General features: G+C 49.4%; 1 protein-coding gene across 1 annotated transcript; it reads left to right on the top strand.

The window, feature by feature from the left end:
* Positions 1-646: 646 nt before the first annotated feature.
* SLC22A13 (solute carrier family 22 member 13) lies at positions 647-14,159 on the top strand. The gene is given in 13 exon segments (XM_023732219.1): positions 647-1,613; positions 8,175-8,278; positions 8,537-8,685; positions 8,916-8,984; positions 9,491-9,593; positions 9,828-9,948; positions 10,041-10,135; positions 10,701-10,750; positions 10,753-10,914; positions 11,107-11,215; positions 11,790-11,911; positions 11,914-12,003; positions 12,255-14,159. Coding segments are annotated over 13 exon segments (1,710 nt in total). The 5' UTR covers positions 647-1,235; the 3' UTR covers positions 12,413-14,159.
* Positions 14,160-22,257: the final 8,098 nt, after the last annotated feature.

Genomic DNA, 22,257 nt, shown 5'->3' with positions numbered 1-22,257 from the left:
TCTTTGGGGACATCTAGGTCCATTGACATAGTTTATAAAAATAGTCTACGTACTGCTTTGGAGAGTAGTATCTGGGGTCTTAAAAGCTTGCAAGTGGCCATCTAAGATACACCTATTGGTCGCATCATGTTTGGAACAAAGGAAGATAAAAAAAAAACAAAGACACAAGAAAAATACTAGTCCAAAGGATTAATGGACTACATGAACCACAGTTTCCACCAGCCTGAGCCCAGAAAAAGTAGATGATACTCGGCTGCCACCACTGACGGTTCTGACGGATCACAAGAGGGTCCTGGACAGAGTAGGAGAAGAATGTAGAACAAAATTCAGATTCACAAAAAAAGACCAGACTTCCTTGTCTGACAGAGGGAAACTGGAGTAACCGCTGAGACTATGGCCCCCGGACACCCTGCGAACTCAGAACTGAAGCTACTCCCGAAGTCCACCTTTCAGCCAAAGATTAGACAAGCCTATAAAACAAACAGTAACACACGTGACGAACGTGCTCCTTAGATCAATCGAGTATATGAGACCAAATAGGCAACACCTGCCCAAAGCCAAGATGAGAAGGCAGGAAGGGACAGGAAAACTGGACGAATGGACACAGGGAACCCGGGGTGGAAACAGGGAGATTGCTGACACATGGATTGCAATCGATGTCACAAAACAATTTGTATATACATTTTTGAATGAGAAACTAAATTTGCACTGTAAGCTTTCACCTAAAGCACAGTAAAATTAAAAAGAAAAAAAGGCCAGATTGGGCTGCTGGCAGAGTTGGTGTGCAGGCTAGGTCCTTGCTGCTCTCTTGATTTATTCCCCACTGCCTGGTGTGGGCTAGTCCTCAGAAGGGACTTCTGTGTGCCTCTGAGTGTTGCATCTACTTTCAGAATTTGGATTTTGGGAAGAGTCTGGCTGAATTATGGAGGAAGTTGCAGTTGAAGGGTGGGTTGCTGTACGTTCTATAAAAAAGCTCACTTTTGTGTGCTGGACTTCAGAAGGTCCTCTCGGCCCTCTCATAACTATCACACAGTCAATAAATACTCTTTCAGTTCTACAATCCAGAGCAGGTTATTTTTACATCGTATTCTACCAGAGCTGAGGGGTGACAGGTGGGGCTGGGCTGGATTAAATATTAATGCAGCCGTCTTCACTGCCCGGAGGAACAAGTGCCCCAGAGCTAAGCTACAGAGCTACCTGCTGGCTCCAGGTTGAGGAGGTGGTGGCCGGTAGACATGGCTCAATTTGCCCAGGTCCTAGCTGAGATAGGCAGCTTTGGTCGCTTCCAGATATAGCCGCTGATACTGCTGAGTGTCCCCAACTTGATAGCTGCCTTCTTCATGTTTGCCCAGGTTTTGGTGGTCCTAGACGAGGCCCACCATTGGTCAGTGGACTGGGTCAAGAACCACACTCTCAACCTAAGTGCCACTGAACAGCTGAGCCTCAGCGTGCCTCTGGATGCTGATGGCAACCCCGAGTCCTGCCTCATGTTCTGGCCGCCCCCCGACAGCACCAGCCTTGAGGACATCCTGAGCCACTGCTTCAATGAGACACAGCCTTGTGACGCTGGCTGGCACTATCCTGACAACAAGCCCCTGTCCCTACTGAACGAGGTAGGGCTGTCCTTCTGCCTGTCTCTCTGTCTGTCTGAGCTCTCTACCTTTGGACACTACTGTTCTGTCCATGTACCTGCCCTGTGTATGGCTGACCACAGGTGTCCATGTTTTCCTTTTCCCAGTAACCCTGCTTTTTTATTTTCCCTTTGCTTATCAGCCCACTGACCTCTCTAACCGTTTGTTCTGTCTCTAGTGGGTCTCATAGTCTTTGCTACCCTTTGCCTTTCCTTCTCTCTGCTTGTCCCTTTGCCCATCTGCCTGCTCGCCTGCCTTTCTTCCTGTCCCCTTCTGTTTTTCTGTCTTTATGCCTTTCTAGCCAGTCTTCCCACCTGTCTGTCCATTTGCCTGTGTCTCTCTGTCTGGCCCCGTGTCTGCCTGATTGCCTATCTTCCTGTGTTTTCCTGGCTCTCTATTTATGCTGTCCTTTTCCCTTGTCCGCTGTCTGTCTGCCTTCCTGCTTGCTGGCCCCGGGTTTCCAGCCTTTTAGCTTCTCAGCTCTGCAGGTCTCCGCCTGCCTGTCTGCGTGGTGGACACACGTGACTTCAGGTCTTGTCCTTCGGATAACTGAGTATATGCGCTTGCTAAATTCATTTTCTTGGGAGAGACTCAGGCAGATGCTCTGACTCCCAAACACCTTAGAGGAAAAGGGGCCCTCTGAAAGCACCTCGTTCCATTCTGTTGCTTCCCAAAAGGTGGGACTGAGGCACAGAGGGGCCTAAGCGGCACGGGGAGCTGGACTCCTGCGTAGGCTCCTGCTGTCCAGTTCCCTGCAGGAGGGGGAGGTAGCATAGATAATCCAGAGACCCAAGGGGCAGGGATTATCCAGGAGATGTGTGTAACTCCCACCTTCTTTGTGGTGGTAAATGCTGAGCCAGTGTAGGGAGGGGGCCTGGAGTCCCGAGATTAAGCATTCCCTTTGTGTGTGTAAACCATCCAGCTGCCCCTTGAGCCCTGGCAGCCTGAGGGTATATCCTGCCAGCCTCCTCCTGACACTCTCTGCATCCAGCTCCACAAGGAAAGCTGGGTGGCCTGTGAAATCTCCTAGCTTCTGGATCCAGCCCAGCCTACTTCAGCCTAGCCCTCCTTGGCCTTTCCATCATTCCCAGCATCACCTCCGTAGGAGGTTCTAGCCTTCACTGGCCCTCAAGTGCTATGGGTATGCCTACCTTTACACATGCTCATAAACTCTCCTGCCCACCTGGCCAAATGTCATCATCCTTAAAACCTAGGAAACCTTCCAGATTGCTCAGAACCCACTCTAGTCCTTGTTCATCCCCTGTGCTGGGCTGCTGATGCAGTTCTACTCAGTCAAAGCCTCCTGAGCCTTAACTGTGCAGAGATCATTCAGGAAGGAGGTGTCCCATTCATCTTCTCCAAGGACTCTTGGAGGCCAGGGGAAGATCTGGGGCCCTTGTAGGAGGGATAAAGGGCTGGGTGGGCCCTGACACCCAGAGTTTGCTTCCTCCTGGGGAGGGAGTAGGCAGACAACTTCTGAAGGAGGTGGCGTGTGAGGTGGGTACCAAGACACCATAAAACTGTTGACAGAGAAGAAGGGAAGGCCTTTGCAGACAGAGAATGGCAAGAGAAAGGCCCACCTGGCATCAGAAGCAGAACAGTAGGCAACTTGTTGGGCCTGGAGTGGAAGGGTAGGCAGGAGTTTGGGTGTTTGATGGGATGTGCTCAAGGATTTGGGCCTCTTTCTTTAACCCTGTGAGGCAGTTCTACTCTGTCCTGTAGGGTCACCATGAGTTGGGATGGACTTGATGACACCAGGGTTTTTTTTTTTTTTTTTTAATTCATCAGCCTTGCTTCTGGCATTGGGGTGGGGCCGTGGACCTCTTGCTCTTCGCTGACATGCTCCTGCCATCCCCACCCTCCCAAGGACTGTGACCTTCCCGTGAGTGTACGCCGTTGGTAATTTGTGTCCCTCACCCCATGATAACCCCGAGCTCAGTTCCAGAGTGGAGGTGACTTGGTGGGAGATTTTCTGCCTCTGCTTCCTGTCTGGGAGAAGGGGCTTTGCCAGACTGACCCTCTCTGAGCTGACATCTCAAGTTGCCTGATTCCAACCTGAAGCTTCATATTCAAACTGAAATACAAATGAATGATCCTTATTGGAGAAGAAAGGGGCACGTTTCCTCAGGGGCTGTTTGCTTTTAGATAACACAGTACATTTTTCCTTCTTAACCTCCCACCTGACAATCTGACATTTCCTGGGTGCCCATGTTGGTAAAACAGAAAGTGACCCCCCTGGCCTCTGTCCACAGAGCTCTGGCCTCTGAATGGGGAGAGACATACCCCATCAGTGGAGAGCAGTAACAGTTTGATCTATGCTGGGACCAAGGAAGGGGTAGGAATGGGAGGAAGGGGAAGCAGAAAAAACAGCCATTTCTAGGGCTATAGGGGGCATTAAAAAGCCTGGCATGTTTGAGGAACGTTGACATGACATAAGAAGAGGCTGGGAAATAGGCGGGAGCCCACTCTTAAAGGGTCTTAGATACAGTGCTGGGGATTTGGGGCTTTCTCCTAGAGGCTAAGGGGAGCCACTGAAGGTGTGGGAGCAGGGGAGAGAGGTGTGATTGCACCTGCTGCAAGGAATGAGGACAGGATTTTGAGAGCATGGGCCCTGAAGATCTCTGTGGCAGCCCCAGACACAGCCATCTACTCTGGGTGCTAGGGATGGAGATGTTGATGACCTGCATCGCAAGTTGGAACGCTCTTCATTTCTGTACCGTCCATAGCATGACACCACAACATGAGTTGGACAAGTCTTGGCACCTGTAAGCCTCAGTCTCTGCTGGTGTACACACATGGGAATGATAAGTAAGCCCTTATGAGGTCGATCTGAGGATTTAATGAGAATGAGAATATGCAGTCTGCAGGGAGGTAGTGTATGGTGGCCACAGACCAGGGGTACCAGCCTTTGAAGACTCCCATGGCTGGGTGCTCATGATCTCAGAGTACTATACGTTCTCATGTTTGAGATGTCTACATCACCAGCTGTGAGTGTCATGAGCACAAGGGCCAGCGTGCCCTCATCCAAGCAAACCTTTACCAAGGACTTCCTGTATAACAGCCAATGCGCTAAGCTGTATAATGGCCACTGTGCTAAGCTGTGTAACAACCACTGCGCCGAGCCGCGTGACGGACGCTGCGCTAAGTACATTGTCTATTGCTGTAAAGTTAATTCTGACTCATACAGCAAACTTGTAGGACAGAGTAGAACTTCCCCATAGGGTTTCTTAGGATGTAATCCTTACGGACGCAGACTGCCACATCTTTCTCCCATGGAGTGTCTGTTGGGTTCAAGCCACCCACCTTTCAGCTAGCATCTGAGCGCTTTAACCACTGCGTCACCAGCTCTCCCATGCTAAGCATGTTCCATGTGTTAATTCCCTTAATCCCATCAGGTGATACTATGTATTATGTATTACCCCATTTTGTACATGATGGGGATAATATATAACCAAGACACAGGTTGGCTAACAGGCCGAAGGTCCCACAAACTCACTCAGTCCTGACTCCAGAGCCTGGCAGAAGAAGACCTTTAGTTATTGGTATCAATTTTAATTAACATCTTGCTATAAAGGCAGTCAGTGGTTGCTGGACAAACCAAACAGGACAGAACTGGGTGGAACAAGATCAAGTCCTCTGTCCTGGCCTGCTGCATTACCCAGGGGCAGTCATAGTTAACCATCTGACACATAGGAAAGTTCTTAAAATGAACAGTTTTCCCTGCGAACAGAGTATGAGCATACTGATTAATTTCTTCTGAAGATTACTCAACAGATGGTGGCTGGCTAGTTGACTGTCTGAGGGCATTTGTTCATTCACCCATTCATTTATTCAGCAAGCATTCTCTCAGCCTTCACTCACTTTCAGTCCCTGTCTGGGGCAATGGGGGTGTCTCCACTGCCATCCAGCTGTGTGACCTGGGTTTAGTTGCTTAACCTTTCCAACCTCTGTTTTATCATCTGTAAAACAGGGATATAGTCAGTCAAGGACTGTTGTCAGAATGGTATGAGATAATGCATGTAAGGCAGTTAGCGCAGTGCCTAGCACGGAGTAAGCATGCAAACGGCGTTACTCCCTGTTGTTGTTAAGCTCTGACCATGAGCTCCGAGGGAGAGCTCACATGTTATGCTCCCCCACAGACATCATTTGTGTACGCTGAGCTGAGTGGTCTGCCCGGGAACTTAGAACTCCCTGAGGGGCCTACTACCCAGTGGGGAGGGGGAGTCAGTCACGTGGTGTATGTGCACCTGCACATACCTGCAGTAGACGTGTGCAGAGTTACACGAACACACACAATTTCTCCATGAGGTTTCCCAGCCTTTCTCTCAGACAAGTTCTCTCTGTGCCCATCCCCAGCGGAGTTGGTCTCTCTCTCTCTCTCTCTCTCTCTGTCTCTGTCCCAGTCTCCTTCCTCAAGGGGTATGTGAGGACTCATTAGGATCCTGACTGCCTGTGAATGGTGGGAGTCTCAGGGGAATTTTGCAGCCATAGGAAAAACTTGGAGAGGCCCAAGTGGGTCACAGGGGCACCCTGGCTGTGAGGAAGAGGCCCCGTTGGTCAGTGTTATGGATTGAATTGTGTCCCCCAAAAGTGTGTGTCAACTTGGCTAGGCCATGATTCCCAGTATTGTGTGGTTGTCCTCCACTTTGTGATCTGATGTGATTTTCCTATGTGTTGTAAATTCTAACCTCTATGATGTTAATGAGGCGAGATTAAAGGGAGTTACTCAATCTATGAAACTAGGTTGTTTTAAGGCAATCTCTTTTGAGATATAAAAGATGTGAGGATAGAGGAGAGAGACCTCGTACCACCAAGAAAGAAGAGCCAGGAGCGGAGCATGTCCTTTAGACCTGGGGCCCCTGCACTGAGAAGCTCCTAGACCAGGGGAAGATTGATGACAAGGACCTTCCCCCAGAGCTGACAGAGAAAGGTTTCCCCTGGAGCTGGCACCCTGAATTCGGACTTCTAGCCTCCTAGACCGTGAGAGAATACATTTCTGTTTGTTAAAGCCATCCACTTGTGGTATTTCTGTTACAGAAGCTCTAGATAGCCAAGATAGTCAGGAAGCAGCAATTCGTGGTCTGCCCCAACCTTTGTATCCTTGAACGTGTCAGTAGTTTATACACAGCATCTCCAGGTTCTTTTTATTAAGTAATTAGGTCCAAACAACTTAACAGGTACTTATGTCTTGTCTTAGGCTGGGGTCTCTAGAGAAGCAAAACCAGTAAAGTGTATAAATATATACAGAGAGAGATTTATATCAAGGAAATGGTTCACACAATTGTAGAGGCTGGAATGTCCCAAGTTCGTGGATCGGAATAGAGGCTTCTCCTGATTCACGTAGTCGCAGGGGCCGGCAAACGCAAGATCAGCAGGTTGGAGAGCAGGGCTCTTGCTCACAGGCTATGAAGATTGAAGAATCCCAACATTGGCAGATAAGCTGCTAGCTCAAGTCCCAAGAACCGGAGGTCAGACGAACAGAAGGCAGTGCAGGATCCAGAGTAGGCGAAAGCCAGCACATCCACTTATATTCGGATGCAGGCCACATGCCCAAGGAAACTCCCTTTCAACTGATTGGCTACTCACAGCAGATCCCATCACGAGGGTGACCACATACAGACACTGAGAATCATGGCCCAGCCAAGTTGACACACAATCTTAACCATCACATGTCCTAACAACTTAGTAGCTATTTGAAAAATACACACATAAATCAAAAGAAAAAATATTTTTATTTCATTCCTAATAAATACAATCACTTATTGGATTAGTGTCTCAGTGCTACTGTAACAAGTGACCACAAACTGGGTGGCTTAAAACAACACTCATTGTCTCACAGTTCTGGAGGCTAGACCTTCACAGTCAAGGTGTTGGCAGGGCAATGTTCCCTCTGAAGGCTCTAAGGGAGAATCTGCTCCATTCCTTCTCTTAGCATCCGGGGTTGCCAGCAATCCTTGGCATTGCTTGGCCTGTAGACCCATGACGCCACTCTCTGCCTCTGCTGATGCATGATGTTCTCCCTGTGTGTCTGTGTTTCTGTGTCTCTTCTTTTAAGGACACCACGTATATTGGATTAGAGTCTATCCTCATGACCTTGTCTTAATTGATTACATCTACAAATACCCCTTTTCCAAATAAGGTTACGTTCACAGGTTCCAGAGATCAGGACTTCAGCATAGCTTTTTGGGGGACAGAGTTCAGCCCAAGCCTCGGACACCACCACCCTCGTATTCTGTTCCACATTGATTTTCACACAATACTTGCTTTTTATCACAGCAACTGCCAAAAACACAGCTTCACGTAGATATGATGTCATTGAAAGGGAGGTAGCATGATCCAGTGTTGAAACTGTGAACTGTCCTGTGCTGGTAGTCTGCGTGCTATTGGACTAATGTCAAATACTGCTGTGTTTCCCTTTAAAATTTAAAATATCCTGCTGTGCCCCATGAGTTCACTGGTATGCCTGGGGCACCTCAGCGCACAGTTTGGCAATTGCAGAGGGCAAGGGTGCCCTAGACTCCCACCTGCCTGTATCTGCCTCAGTTTGACCTGGTTTGTGACCGGAAGCACCTGAAGGAGACCTCGCAGTCAGTGTCCATGGCTGGGCTGCTCGTTGGCTCTCTCATCGTTGGGCCCATCTGTGACTGGTCAGAGCCCTGACCAGCTGTCCCCTCACCTAGCATGCACTTAGGCTTCTGGGCCAGGGCCAAATTTCTCCCTGTGCCCCTCACACTGGACTCCAGGGCAAGGCCATGTTCCCCCTGCCCTCAAATGGGGCTCCCAGGGACAGACCATGTCTCCTCCTCAGACCCTCCTCAGGACAGGATTGGGTCTTCCTTGCTTCTTCCCCTCAGATAGGCTCCCAAGAGGGAGCGTACCCACAGACCTGCCTCTTTGCTACACAGGATTGGCCACAAGGTCCTGGTGCAGCTGCTGCTCTTCGCCGTCATCAGCCTGTCCACAGCCTTCATGCCCACCTTTGAGCTCTACACAGCCCTGCACTTTGCTGTGGCCACCGCTGTCACTGGGTACACCTCCAGTAATGTCACCCTACATATCTGAGCCCTAAAGACTTGAACTACATCCATTATGGCAGGCTTCCAAAAGCCCAGGCTGGCCACGAGTCCCAGACTGCCTGTGGGGAGCTTGTCACACCTGAAGTGGTCATACTGGACCTTCTAGTGCTAGCACTGAGTTCCCAGATCCTGACCGGGTGGCGTCTGGGGAGTTCCAGGGAGTGGGTAGGCAGGCTCTGGCCCAGTCTCAGCCTCTCTCTTCCCACAGTTACAGAGTGGATAGGACCCTCATGGAGGATCCAGGCTGTGTTCCCGGCCCGGTGTGCCTTTTCGGCTGGTGTCATGGTTTGAATTATGTCCCCCCAAAAATAAGTGTATCAATTTGGTTGGGCCATGATTCCCAGAATTGTGTCGTTGGCCTCCATTTTGTGATTGTAATTTTATATTAAAGAGGATTAGGGTGGGATGGTAACACCACCCTTACCCAGGTCACATCCCTGATCCAATGTAAAGGGAGTTTCCCTAGGGTGTGGCCTGCACCACTTTTACCTTATAAGAGATAAAAGGAAAGGGAAGCAAGCAGAGAATTGGGGGACCTCATACCATCAAGGAAGCAGTGCCAGGAGCACAGCGCGTCCTTTCGACTGGGGTCCCTGCACCGAGAAGCTCCTAGTCCAGGGGAACACTGATGAGAAGGCCAAGAAAGAGAGAAAGCCTTCCCCTGGAGCTGACACCCTGAATATGGACTTTTAGCCTACTTTACTGTAAGGAAATAAACTTCTCTTTGTTAAAACCAACATCTTGTGGTATTTCTATTACAGCAGCACTAGATGACTAAGACAGCCGGGCAGATGGTACTAGCAGGACTTGCCTATGGCATCTGCAACTGGCAGCTGTTCCAGATTATTGGCTCGGCGCCTGTCCTGCTACTTTTCTTCTACTTCTGGTGAGGAGACACTTCCCAGGAACAGGCCACCCCTAGCTTAGCTGTGCTATGGGGGGCTGGAGCACAGCACCCAGATCCAAACGCGGGACATAGACCGGCCAGGAAGGGGAGCCTGTAAAGGCTGGAGTGTGGGGTTCAGTGTGCCCTTGAACAGCCCAGGAAGGCTCCTTGGAGAAGAGGGGAGGTTCCACAGGACTCCAGGACCCAATGGTCATAGCCGTTCCTGGCCTACAGGGTTCTGCCAGAATCTGCACGGTGGCTTCTCACCTGGGGGAGGGTAGAGGAGGCCAAACAAGTGATCCAGAAGGCAGCTTGAGTCAACAAGCAGAAACTGTCACCAGAGCTCCTGAACCAGGTATCTCCAGCAGGCCCAGGCCCAGCTCTGCCACCAAATCTGACATCCACAGACCTCTCTGCCTGGCCCCTCACTCTGCATCTTCCTCCCAGCTGGATCCAGAGAAGAAAGACCCCTCAGGGAATGCCCTGGACTTGTTCCGGCACCCCCAGCTCAGGAAGGTGACCCTAATTCTCTTCTGCATTTGGTGAGTGCACCAGGGCCCATGCCTTTCCTTGAGGACAGAGTCAAAGAGCTGCCCTGCCCTGGTCTGTATCAGTGGAATGATGGGAGGTGGCTCTCTGGCTGACTTGCCCTGGTCTATGTCAGTGGAATGGTGGAATGGTGGTTCTCTGGCTGGGATGGTCTGTCTGGTGGGATGGTGGTTCTCTGGCTGGGATGGTCTGTCTGGTGGGATGGTGGTTCTCTGGCTGGGATGATCTGTCTGTGGGATGGTGGCTCTCTGGCTGGGATGGTCTGTCTGGTGGGATGGTGGTTCTCTGGCTGGGATGATCTGTCTGTGGGATGGTGGCTTTCTGGCTGGGATGGTCTGTCTGGTGGGATGGTGGTTCTCTGGCTGTCTTTCCCTGGTCTGTGTCAGTGGAATGGTGAGATGGAGGCTGTCTGGCTGGGATGGTCTGTCTGGGAACGACTGTCTCTCCCTGGCTGTGCTGCTATCTCCCATTGTGACTCCCGGCCAAAGCAGACTCTCCCTCTTGGTGTGATGGTGACTTGTCACCTAGCAGTGACAGGGACTCTTGGACAATTTGTAGGTTTGTGGACAGTCTGGTGTATTTTGGCATGGGCCTCAAAGTGGGGGACTTTGCGTGGACATCTACCTGACACAGCTAATCTTTGGAGCAGTTGAGGTGCCCGCTCGCTATTCCAGCGTCTTCATGATGCAGAAGTCGGGCCGCAAGTGGAGCCAGCTGGGGACTCTAGTTCTGGGTGGCCTCATGTGTATCATCATCATCTTCATCCCAGCAGGTACCAGGGCTGGCTGTCCCCCATCCCCATCCACTCCCACCCACCTTGCATCAGGGGCTAGACCTATGGACATTGCTTCCCTTCTAGGAGTGAAAGCTTCCCCAGGGTTTGGGTACAGAAGGGGTGAGGAGTTTGGGTGGACAGGGCAGGGCCCAGGTGATGGGGCTGTCTGTCTCCCATGTCCTTCCCCAGATCTGCCCGTGGTGGTCACTGTGCTGGCCGTAATGGGGAAGTTTGCCACCGCTGCTGGATTTACCATCTCCTACATGTCCTCTGCTGAGCTCTTCCCCACCATCATCCGGTAAGGGCTGCTGGTGCAGGTTTTGCTCCTCTGTTCCCGAGACCCTGATTTTGACCCTTCCTCCTTCTGCCCTCACCACCATTCCACAAATAGTTGACGGGGTTGGTTCTGGGGCAGCAGTGCTAGGTGGGGTCCATGGCAATTAGAGATCTAGTCCAAGCTCTCAAGTTGCTCCCAGGCTGGTGGAGGACAGGTAAGAAAGTAGGCCATGCCCTACCAGGTCAGGACTGGACTATGGGGTATGAGTGGCCCAGGAGAAGGAACACTCAGTTGGGGGAAGGGGGGTGGTCAGGAGGTGTAGCCTTTGACCTGAGACTTGACAGGTGTGTGGGAGACAGGCAGATGGAGGTGGGACAAACACGGCACAATACAAGTGCGACAGTTGGACTACGAGTAGTTCAGTGTACAGGAGTAAAGAGCAAGAGGGCTGAGGGGAGCCTGGATTAGGCTGGAGGGCCTGCGGACTTTGGGGCTCATAGTAAAGGGTCTGGCCTGTCCCAAGGAAGTGTGCTAGCATGGAGCTGTGGCCTGGAGTTCAGGCCAGGTGTGCTTAGCCTAGGCTAGCCTTCCCCAGGCAGACAGGCATGGGGCTGGTGGCCATCTTCTCAAGGATTGGGGGTATCATCACACTACTCGTGATCCTGCTGGAAGAATACTATGCGGCCCTCCCTATGATCATCTATGGCAGTCTCCCCATCGTGCAGGCTTGCTGTGTGTCCTGCTACCAGAGACACGTGGCCAGACCCGGAAGGACACCGTTGAGGACCTGGAGCAGGGGTCCCATGACGGTGAGATGCTTCCTTTCTCTGAAGTACAGGACCACGGCCTCATATCAGTGACCCCTCTCCCAGAGGCCCAGGCTTCCACCTCACTGTTAGTCCATTGTTGCTTGGAGGCCAAGTATGGATCCATCTGGAACCATAGTCATCTGGACTGGCTTTGGGTCAAATTCCCCCTTACTTTGGGGAGGGGGATGGTGAGGAACACTGCCATGGGACCAGTTCCTGGACAGCCAGTGACAACCTTCTACTCCCTCTAGGTCCCCGAAGCCAGCGCCCTCAGAAAAAGAAACAGATGCCACAGAAGAGCTTCCAGCCTAAGGGGGTGACTGCCGTGAGCAGCACTTCTGATTGTAGCCAGACATCAGCAGCAGGGGACCTGCCTAAATATTCCCCTGGATATGGCCGGGACCTGTGAGGACCCAGGGACAAGGCCAGGCTTGCTTATGGAGGCAGGACACCATGAACCCCACCCCCACTGCTAAGCCCAAATCCAGAACCATCTGGGACAGGACACCCCCTACCCCTTCACCTTTCTCATCTCCAGAACCCCGGTCAGGCATCCCATCTCCAATACCCTGGGTTAGGGTCTGGGTTGTGTCTTAGGCTTAAATTGTTCTCTGCTAATCTTGTAGGGGTATGGCTCCCCTGATCCTTTCAGTCTGGAGCCTTCCTACCCCAAGTATGTGGGAACAGAATGCCTTTCCAAGTATGTGGGAACAGAAGGAGGATACATTTGAAGTTGTGGACTCTGTTGAGGCAGGTGGATGAAAAGGCTGTGGATGAAGAGAAGATTGTGATGTCTTCTAGTGCCTGGACAAGGCCTCTCTGGCTAAGATGGGGCCCCACAGGACATTTGATACTACTGAGAGAAAACTCCACATCCACTCCAAACCAAAGCTTCAGTCTTGCATTCTGTTCAAAGACCCTCCACCCCCTTGGCCCCAGCTCGGCTCGTGCCTAACCTCTGTGTGGCTCAGGGACCAGCAGTGGGGAAGGAGGGAGAAGGGGTTTGTTCTATTCCTTGCTCACTGCCCTCCCTCAAGCTCTGCTGCTTCTGGCTCCCCAAGGGCCCACACAAAACAAGGGAAAAGGACAGAGGTCTTCACTTAGCTGCTGCTGTTGGTAGCTCTTTCCAGGTTTATACTGCAGATCATCAGTCCATTATGGCAGGTTTCCAAAAGCTGGCTTTTCCACGGGGGCATGCTTGTGGGTTTTCAGAGATCTTCTCAAGACCTCTGTGTTTTTTTAAATATAAGCAGTGTACTCACGGCAGAACTCTTGGGACCCCTCTTCAGCTTCTGCCCCCAACATTGCTCCCCATATAGTCTCTCCTACTGCTGGCATTCCCTTACCTTAGAAGACAGCCTGTGGGGTGAGGTCCCATCAAGCTACCAGAAGCCTACAAGAACACCATAAGTCTTTGCCCCACCCAATAGTGGAAAAAGCTTACCAACCACTGCTCCCACTCTTTGCCCTGTCCTCAATGGCATCTCCAGCCAACCTCCCACCAGGAAGTGAGATTCCAGTCTCCCCTTCTCACAGGTACCCCTACTCCCTCCCTTGTGCTCACCTTCTCTTATGCAGCCTGGAAGGGGTGGTGGGTTCTGGACCTGTTTTGCTGTCTTTGTAAATCCAGCATAGGATGCATCCAGCACGTTGCTTTCAAATGCGTATTATCCATGGTTCTCAGTTTTAGAGTGATGGGCAAATGTTTTTAGTTAGCTTCCAGCTGCATACTCTTTCACAGACTCCCAAGCTAAACTCTCCCCTGGGGACTCTTGAAAGTCTTTGTTGGCACAGTGTAGCACCCAGGCACTAGAAGGAACCGCAGTTGGATTTGGGGGCCATGCTAGCAGTGGACTCATTACTCAGTGTTTATGGTTAGTTTTGTGGAGGCTAATGCAGGACTCAGATTGTAGGCCTTGGGGCAGGAGCTGTACCTCCTCTGGGCCTCAGCCTCCGCATTTTAGGATAAATGATTTCATAGGTCCCGATAGCACCAGTTGTTGGGGAGTCTAGTACTGGGTGCCCTAACCGGCTGTGAAAGGCAAAGACGTCCAGCAGTCTGCCCCCGAAGGTCCTAACACCCCCTGTCTTAGTTTTCTAGTGCTGCAATAACAGAAACACCACAAGTGGATGGCTTTAACAAACAGAAGTTTATTGTCCACAGTTTAAGAGGCTAGAAGTCTGAATTCAGGGCACCAACTCCAGGAGAAGGCTTTCTGTGTTGGCTCTGGGGGAAGGTCCTTGTTTCCTTTCAACATCTGTGGACCTGGTGTTCCTTGGAGTTCTCCATGTATCTTGGCACCAATTTTCCCCTGGGTCTAGGAGGTTCTCAGCACAGGGACCCCAAGTCCAAAGGATGCGCTCCACTCCTGGCTTTTCTTTTTTGGTGGCATGAGGTCCCTATCTCTCTGCTTGGTTCTCTCTCCTTTTTTCTCTTGTAAGAGTTTCCCCAGGGAAACTTCCCTTACTTCAGATCAGGACTGTGACCTGAGTAAGTGTGTTGCATCCCACACTAATCCTCATTATCATGACCTAATCTTGCCTCGTTAACATAACAGCTCACTCCCAAATGGGACCATAACCATAGGCGTAGAGTCTAGGATTTATAACACATCACAAAATGGAGGATAATCAGATCACAAAATGGAGGACAATCACACAGTACTGGGAATCATGGCCTAGCCAGTTTGACACGTTTTGGGGGGACACAATTCAATCCATAACACCCCCCCTCCCAGTATGGTGCCAGGCACGAGGCAGAGCTAAGTCTTCAGGCGTGGCCCTGGCCCATCCACCCCTGGTCTCTGCACCACTTGTTTACCTATTTGCCCACTCTCTGACAAGTCAGGGAGACCCCATGTGACTTGCCCTGCATGCTGGACTCAGAGAGCCAAAGCTCATCTGCAGCTCTTAAATGGTTCCCCGGAACTCCAGGAGAAGGGTCACAGATGAGGAGGCAAGGACCCTGTGGGGTGTGGAACAAGGTAGCTGACTGAGCATGCGGAGCATGGAATGCCCACTGAGGACAGATGTCTGAGGGGAGAACTGAAGGATGAGCCAGAGGCAGCCAGATGCAGAGAAGGAAGGCTGGGGGTGCCCCGGAGCTTCTGGGCCTGAAGGCTAGCAATGGGTGGGTGCTGCACGCAGCTGGAGGGATTGCCGGGAGTTTGAAGAACCAGACACTAGGGGGCTTGTAAAGCTGTATCCTTAATTTGGAACTTTTTTTGGAGGGTAACAAAAAATACTGATTTTTCCTTTTTTTTTTTGTTAAGCAGGGGACTGGCTGATAAGATTTGTATTTTTAAAAATCACTTTATATTTGGAAATTGTGTTGGTAGAGGACAAAAGTGGAAGCAGAGAAACCAGGCAGGACATCATCACAGCAATAAAATCACAGTGAGAGCTGGATGCGACTGGGCTGTCTTGTTCTTCCGGGTCTCACAAGTTTTCTGCCTTTGACAAAGTGCAGTCTTACAACTCTTCTATTGCTCATTTTAGTGGAAAATATTTGTATTTTCCTTCTCTGACAGGTTTCTGCCTTACACAGATTCCAGCTTTCACAGGTCTACTGTAATAGCAAACGTTATCTCATTTTACCCTCAAAACATCCCAATGATGAAGTGGGATGATGGTGGTGGAACTGGGAAGTGGCTGCATCTGAGAACAATTAATTGCACAGCTGGCCTGTGCTCTGGGGATGGAGCTTGGCTTCCTGGTCTCCTTTGGCTCCACCCAGGGGAAGCCCCCTATCCTCCAGGCCCAGTGCCTGCCCTCCTCAAAGAGGCCTCTGAGATTAAAACCACTCTCCTGCGCATCTTGTGTTCACTCGTTGAATGTCCCAAGCCTAAGATACCCCCAGACTCCCTAGCCAGCTATTCCTGTATTTCACCACTGTCCCCTCTGACTCCAGTTCCACTGACCTAACCCCCAACCCCACCCAGCTCCACCTCCTAATCTCGACACTCTGGAAATGCCGCTCCAAATCCAGTAGAAGCCCTCGAATCCTCAGCCCTGCGTGGAATGGCACTCCATCTCCTGGCTCTCAGGGAGCTGAGTCAGGGCCTCTTGCCTCCCCACTGCTGCTTCTCGACCACTTGTGGCCCTTCCCTCTTGTAGAAACCTATCTTTCTTGTCCAAATTCAGGGTGTCAGCTCCAGGGGAAGGCTTTCTTTCTCTGTCAGCTCTGGAGGAAGGTCCTTCTCATCAGTGTGTCCCTGGTTGAGGAGCTTCTTTGCACAGGGACCCCAGGTCCAAAAGATACGCTCTGCTCCCGGCACTGCTTTCTTGGTGGTATGAGGTCCCCAACTCTCTGCTTGCTTCCCTTTCCTTTTATCTCTTACAAGAAAGGGTGCAGGCCACACCCCAGGGAAACTCCCTTTACATTGGGTCAGGGATGTGACCTTAGTAAGGGTGTTACAATCTCACCCTAATCCTCTTTAACATAAAATTACAAGCATAAAATGGAGGACAACCACACAATACTGGGAATCATGGCCCAGCCAGATTGATACATTTTGGGGGGGACATAATTCAATCCATGACAGTCACCAAAAAAAAAAACAAAAACAAAAACCAAACTTGTTGCGGTTGAGTTGATTCCGACTCACAGCAACTCTACTGGACAGAGTAGAACTGCCCCATAGGGTTCTAAGGAGCAGCTGGTGAATTCAAACTGCAGACCTTTTGGTTAGCAGTGAGTGCTTTAACCACTGTGCCACCAGGGCTCCTTAAAATAGGCATAAAGAGGTTCAAAACCTGCTTTTTCCCATGATGAATACTTCGATGGCTTTTTACTGAAATGTCATCATTTCGGAACCAAATTCTTTTCAAAACAATATTTTCAACGTTTTGGTGGCCCCAAGTTTGCCAGAATCCTGAACATGTGTGGCGTCTGCTGACTGTATCAGGCAGGCCTTGCTCCTAGCTACCCCTGCAGTTGTGCCTTTTTCCCTCCAAAGCCCATCAGGGCAGCATCCTGAATGGGGTGAGGAGGAGAGAGCTCTGTCGCTGCAGCATCCGGAAGCAGAGGCGGGACCCGTGAGCCAGTGGGGCCCGTGACCCAGTGGGGCTTGCGCTGCTCAGAGGATGGTATCTGATGCTGAATGACCCCATTGTGAAATCTGCTCTCTCTGGCTCCCGTGGGCCAGCTCAGCAGGAAAGGACAAGGCTTTCTCCTCCCTGGCAAGAGGCCATCTGTTGCCCTCCTGGGGCTGCTGTGTACCTGGCCCTGTGCTGACCCCCTTTCTCCCCCTCACACACAGAGACTGGAGCTCTGTACCCCCAAGCTGGCAGAAGCCTCTGGCTTGTGGGGGAGATGGGCCAGATGCGGGTAGCTCTGACCAGTGCTGGTTGGCAGGGAAGTGTTATAGAGGGACAGACAGCAGGGGATGTGGGCAGGGACAAGCCACTTGCAGTGATGCCATCAGAGACAGCTAACAACAGTTCTATCTGGAAGGATGGGGAGAATTTCCGTAAGTGGGGATGAGCTCCCCATGCAAAGGCACAGGGACTAGAACTCACAGGGCTGGCTCATGTGGAGACTGTCCCAGCCTTACCTCATTCTGTCCTTAGGGGCTGTGGCCAGTCGGGTCCCTGGAGTGGAATGCTGCCCCTCACCATTCCCACCCCACCCTGAGAACCTCCCTGCTCCATTGTGACACTCCTCCCGGCCACCAGTGGAAGCCAAGTGTTCTGCTTCCGAGGGTCTGACTGGGCCTGGACAGTGGTCAGGTGGGCCCTGGCTTTGGCTCGTGGTCCTGTCTCCAGGGAGGAGGGACCGGGAGGGTGTGGAGGGTGGCAATTATGATGACACCCAGCAATTGTGGGGCCGCATTCTCAGCACATATGTGGACAGGAGCCTGCCTGGGCTTGTTCAGTTGTAGGGGGTCTGTGGAAGGACCAGGTCAGCCTCACAGGAACTGTGAGTTCTCAGGTGTGGCATCTGGCCGTTTCCTGCCCTCAGGTAGAGCACTGCTCCTGGGCTACACTCCCTTTATCCAGGCCTCAGTTTCCTCCTTTGTATATTGAGGACCAATTGCCCGGGGATGTGGACCTGGCAGGGGACCTTTGGGATCATTTGAGGGAGCAAGTGTTCAGGGCTTTGCAGACCACCAGGCCCTTGCAGGTGCTCAGGTGATGCTGTGGGGAGACCTAAGGGACCCTGCCAGGAGAGGCTGGAACAGCTGGTTCCAAGCCTGGGAGCCAGATGTCTGTGAGGACAGCGAAGTGTCCCCCTCCCTTTCTGGGAAGTTTCTCTTGTCCACTCTTAACTCCCCTGCAACCTTATACACCTACACACTAAAGTTTCCTATTGCGGCTGGAGTAAACCACCACAAACTTAGTGTCTTAAAACAACAGAAACTTATCATCTTACAGTTGTGGGGGTCAGAAGTCTGGAACAGGTCTCACTGGGCTAAAATCAAGGTATCCTCAGGGCTGTGCTCCTTCTGGAGGCTCCAGGTGAGAACCTGTTTTCTTGCTTTTTCCTCTTCTAGAGGCTGCCCTCATTCCTTGGCTTGTGGCTCCCTTCCATCTTCAAAACTTCCATCTTGGATGGTCAAATCTTCCTCACGTCGCACATCAGATCACACTGACACTCATTCTTCTGCCTCCCTCGTCCACCTTTAAAGGACTCTTAGGATTACACAGCCTTGAAAGCCCTATGGGGCAGTTCTACACTGCACACATGGGGTCGCCATGAGTCAGAATCGACTCCATGGTTACTAACAGTAACATGATTACACTGGGCCCACCCAGACAATCCAGGACAATCTTCTTATCTTAAAGCCAGCTGATTAGCACAGATCTCAAGGATTAGGACATGGACATCTTGGGAGGGAGGCTTTATTCTGCCTACCCTCCCCCCCCATATATACTCATTCAAGTACATTCTTCTTCTAGTATTCTCTTGTCCATGTCCTATTCCTGCTGAGATCAGGGATCTCAGATTTGGGGCGAAGCAGCAGGCACAGATACATGAAAAGGGCTAAGTGTAGGAGACAAGTGATGCTGGGCCCTGGCCTCCTACTGGAATAAATCAGCAGTAATGAGACCTGTGGTGAGCAGAGTGATCTTCAGTGTAAAGAGAGAGGCCCTACTCAACGTTAGCCAATTGCTGCCATGTGGGAATGCTGATCCCGTTGGTTAAACTTTAAAAAGAAAATGCTGAATTTATGTGAAATCTCCTGTTGGCAGCTAGTTCAGCTCTAAGACACCGGGAGGGACCAGTATGGTCTTGTTGTTGTTGTTAGGCCGTTCCCTGTCGATGCACTGCTGCAGCTGCTTTTGAATGATCTTTAGCAAAATTTTACTTACATGTGATATTAATGATATTGTTTGATGATTTCTGCACTCGGTTGGATCACCTTTCTTGGGAACAGGCATAAATATGGATCTCTTCCAGTCGGTTGGCTGGGTGGCTGTCTTCCAACTTTCTTGGCGTAGATGAATGAGCACTTCCAGCGCTGCATCCGTTTGTTGAAACATCTCAGTTCGGTGACCCTGGTGGTACTTGAATACCAGTGGCATAGCTTCCAGCAGCACAGCAACACGCAAGCCCCACAGTACAACAAACTGACAGACACATGGGGGCAATATGGTCTAGCCAAAGAAAATGTATCCATAGGCTAGAGTACAGACCTGCAGGGTCATGGATGGGGTGGGAGCCCCCTAGTGTGACTGGGAGAAAACTAAGTCCCCACGCGGAAAGGGATGTGCTCAAGGGTGCACCCCCAGCTGAGGTGCAACTTGAGCCTGTACGCAGGCAGCCAGACCTGGCTTCTTCTACTCAAGCAGTGAGCTCTTCTCTATTCTCACCCACCCTGTCCCAAAGAGTTGTCCGGGATAGGGAGAAAGTAGCGAGAAACACCCCTGGTGTCCGGCAACACAGTGAAGTAAGCCACAGGGCCTTGGCTCAATGAAAACTCTGCAACCATTAACGCAGTAAGTACAAAGGCAAGTTTGGTGTGGGAAAGACTAAGAGCAAGTAGAAGCAGGCAGAAGCTCACTGCATTCATTTCCTAAAGTTGCTGTAACAAAACACCACAAGATGGGTGACTTGAAATAATAAATTCGTTGCCTAGAAGTCCAAATTCAGGGTACCGTGCTCTTTCCGAAGGCTCTAGGGGAAAATCCTTCCGTGTCTCTTCCAGCTTCTCGTAGCCCCAAGTGTTCCTGGGCTTGTGGCAGGGTAACAACTCCAATCTCTGTCTCCATTGTCACATGGCGGTCTTCACCCTGTAAAGATAGAATGTTGGCGGTATTCCTTTTTATATATTCTGTGAAAAATATTAGTATAAGTTAGAATGATCTGTTCCTTGAAAGTTTGGCAGACCTGCTTATAAAACAGTTTGGGTCTTGTGTTTTCTTGTGAGAAGAGTCTTCTGCTTTAATTTCTTTAATCATTATAGAACTTTTAAGGCTCTCTATTTCTTCTTGAGTCCATTTTGATTCATCTGTTTTCAAATGCATTGGCATAAAGTTGATAGTATTCAGTTAATATTTTTAATCATGCTATATCTGTATATTCCCTTTTGCATATATAAAAGATTTATTTGTATCTTCTGCATTTTTAAAATTTTATTTAATTTCACCAGAGATTTGCCTATCAATCTTTTCAAAGAACCAAATTTGGGCTTTGTTGATTCTCTTATTATATTTTTGTTTTCTATTTTCTTTATTTTTTCACTTTACTTTCTTTGGAATTATTCTACTTTTCTGTTTTGTTTGTTTTCCATTTCTTATGATGGACATTTAGTTGATTAACTTTCAGTCTTTTTTATTTTCTATTATAAAGCAGTTAAAGCTATAAATTTCCTGCAAAGTACCCTTTTATGCCACCCACAAGTTTTGATATGTAATAGTTTTCATAATAATAGTTATAAATATTTAAAAATTTCCATGATGATTTCTTCTTTGACCCTTGAGATATTCACAAGTTTTTTTGCTTGTTTTTTAACTTAAAAAACATGATCCAGGTTAGTGGATTGGAAGACTTATTGTTTAGATGTGAATTCTTTCCAACCTGACCTATATAGGTTCAGTGCAATCTCAATCAAAATCACAGCAAGCTGTTTTGTAGCTATCAACAAACTGATTCTAACGTTAATATGGAAAGCCAAAAGATTTAGAATAGCCAACACAATAGTGAAGAAAAACAAAGTTGGAGGACTCACTACTTGATTTCAAGGCTTACTATAAAGCTGCAGTAATCAAAACAGCATGATATTAACAAAAGAATAAACACATAGAAGCACGGAACAGAATAACAGCCCAGAATAAGACCCACACAAAGGAGCAAAGGCAATTGAATGGAGAAAGAATAGTCTTTTCAACAAACACTGCTGGAAAAACTGGACATATGCAAAAATATTAATGGTGGGGGAAATGCGTTATTGCTTTAGGGGTACAGCGTTTCAGTTAATGGTGATGAAAAAAATTGGAAATTGAAAGTAGTGATGGTTGCACAACCTGGTGAATTTAATTAATGTCATTGAATTGTACATATAAAATGGTTGAAATAGCAAATGTTTTGTTACATATATTTCATGGATTGCATTATGTCCCCAAAAATATCTGTCAGCTTGGCTGGGTCATGATTCCCAGTATTGTATGATTATGTACTATTTTGTAATCTAATGTGGTTTCCTTATGTGTTGTAAATTCTGTCACTATGATGTAATAAAATGGGTTAGCAGCAGTTATACTGATGAGGTCTACAAGATTATATAGTGTCTTAAGCCAATCTCTTTTGAGATATGAAAGAGAGAAGTGAGCAGAGAGACATAGGAACCTCACACCACCAAGAAAGCAGTTCTGGGAGCAGAATGTGTCCTTTGGACCTGAGGTTCCTGCGCTGAGATGCTCCCAGACCAAGGGAAGACTGATGCATCACAAGGACCTCCTCCAGAGCTGACAGAGAGAGAGCCTTCTCCTGGAGCTGATGCCCTGAATTTGGACTTGTAGCCTACCAGAATATATTATATCACAATAAAAAGTATTAAAGTAGAAGCAGACCTTACACTTGTAACAAAAATTAACTCAAAATGGATCATAGAGCTAAATGTAAAACACAAAGCTTCTAAACAAAACATAAGAGAAAATCTAAGTGACCTTGGATTTAGTGATGACTTTTTAAATACAACACCAAAAGCATCATCCATGAAAGAAAATATCAATAAGTTAGACTTTATTAAAATTAAAACCTTCTGCTCTGTGAAAGACAGTGTTTAGAGAATAAAAAAAAAAGCCATAGAC

This window comes from Trichechus manatus, unplaced genomic scaffold (assembly GCF_000243295.1).
Source record: "Trichechus manatus latirostris isolate Lorelei unplaced genomic scaffold, TriManLat1.0 scaffold00049, whole genome shotgun sequence".
Lineage (NCBI taxonomy): Eukaryota > Metazoa > Chordata > Mammalia > Sirenia > Trichechidae > Trichechus > Trichechus manatus.
This window is presented reverse-complemented; position numbering and strand designations above follow the sequence as displayed.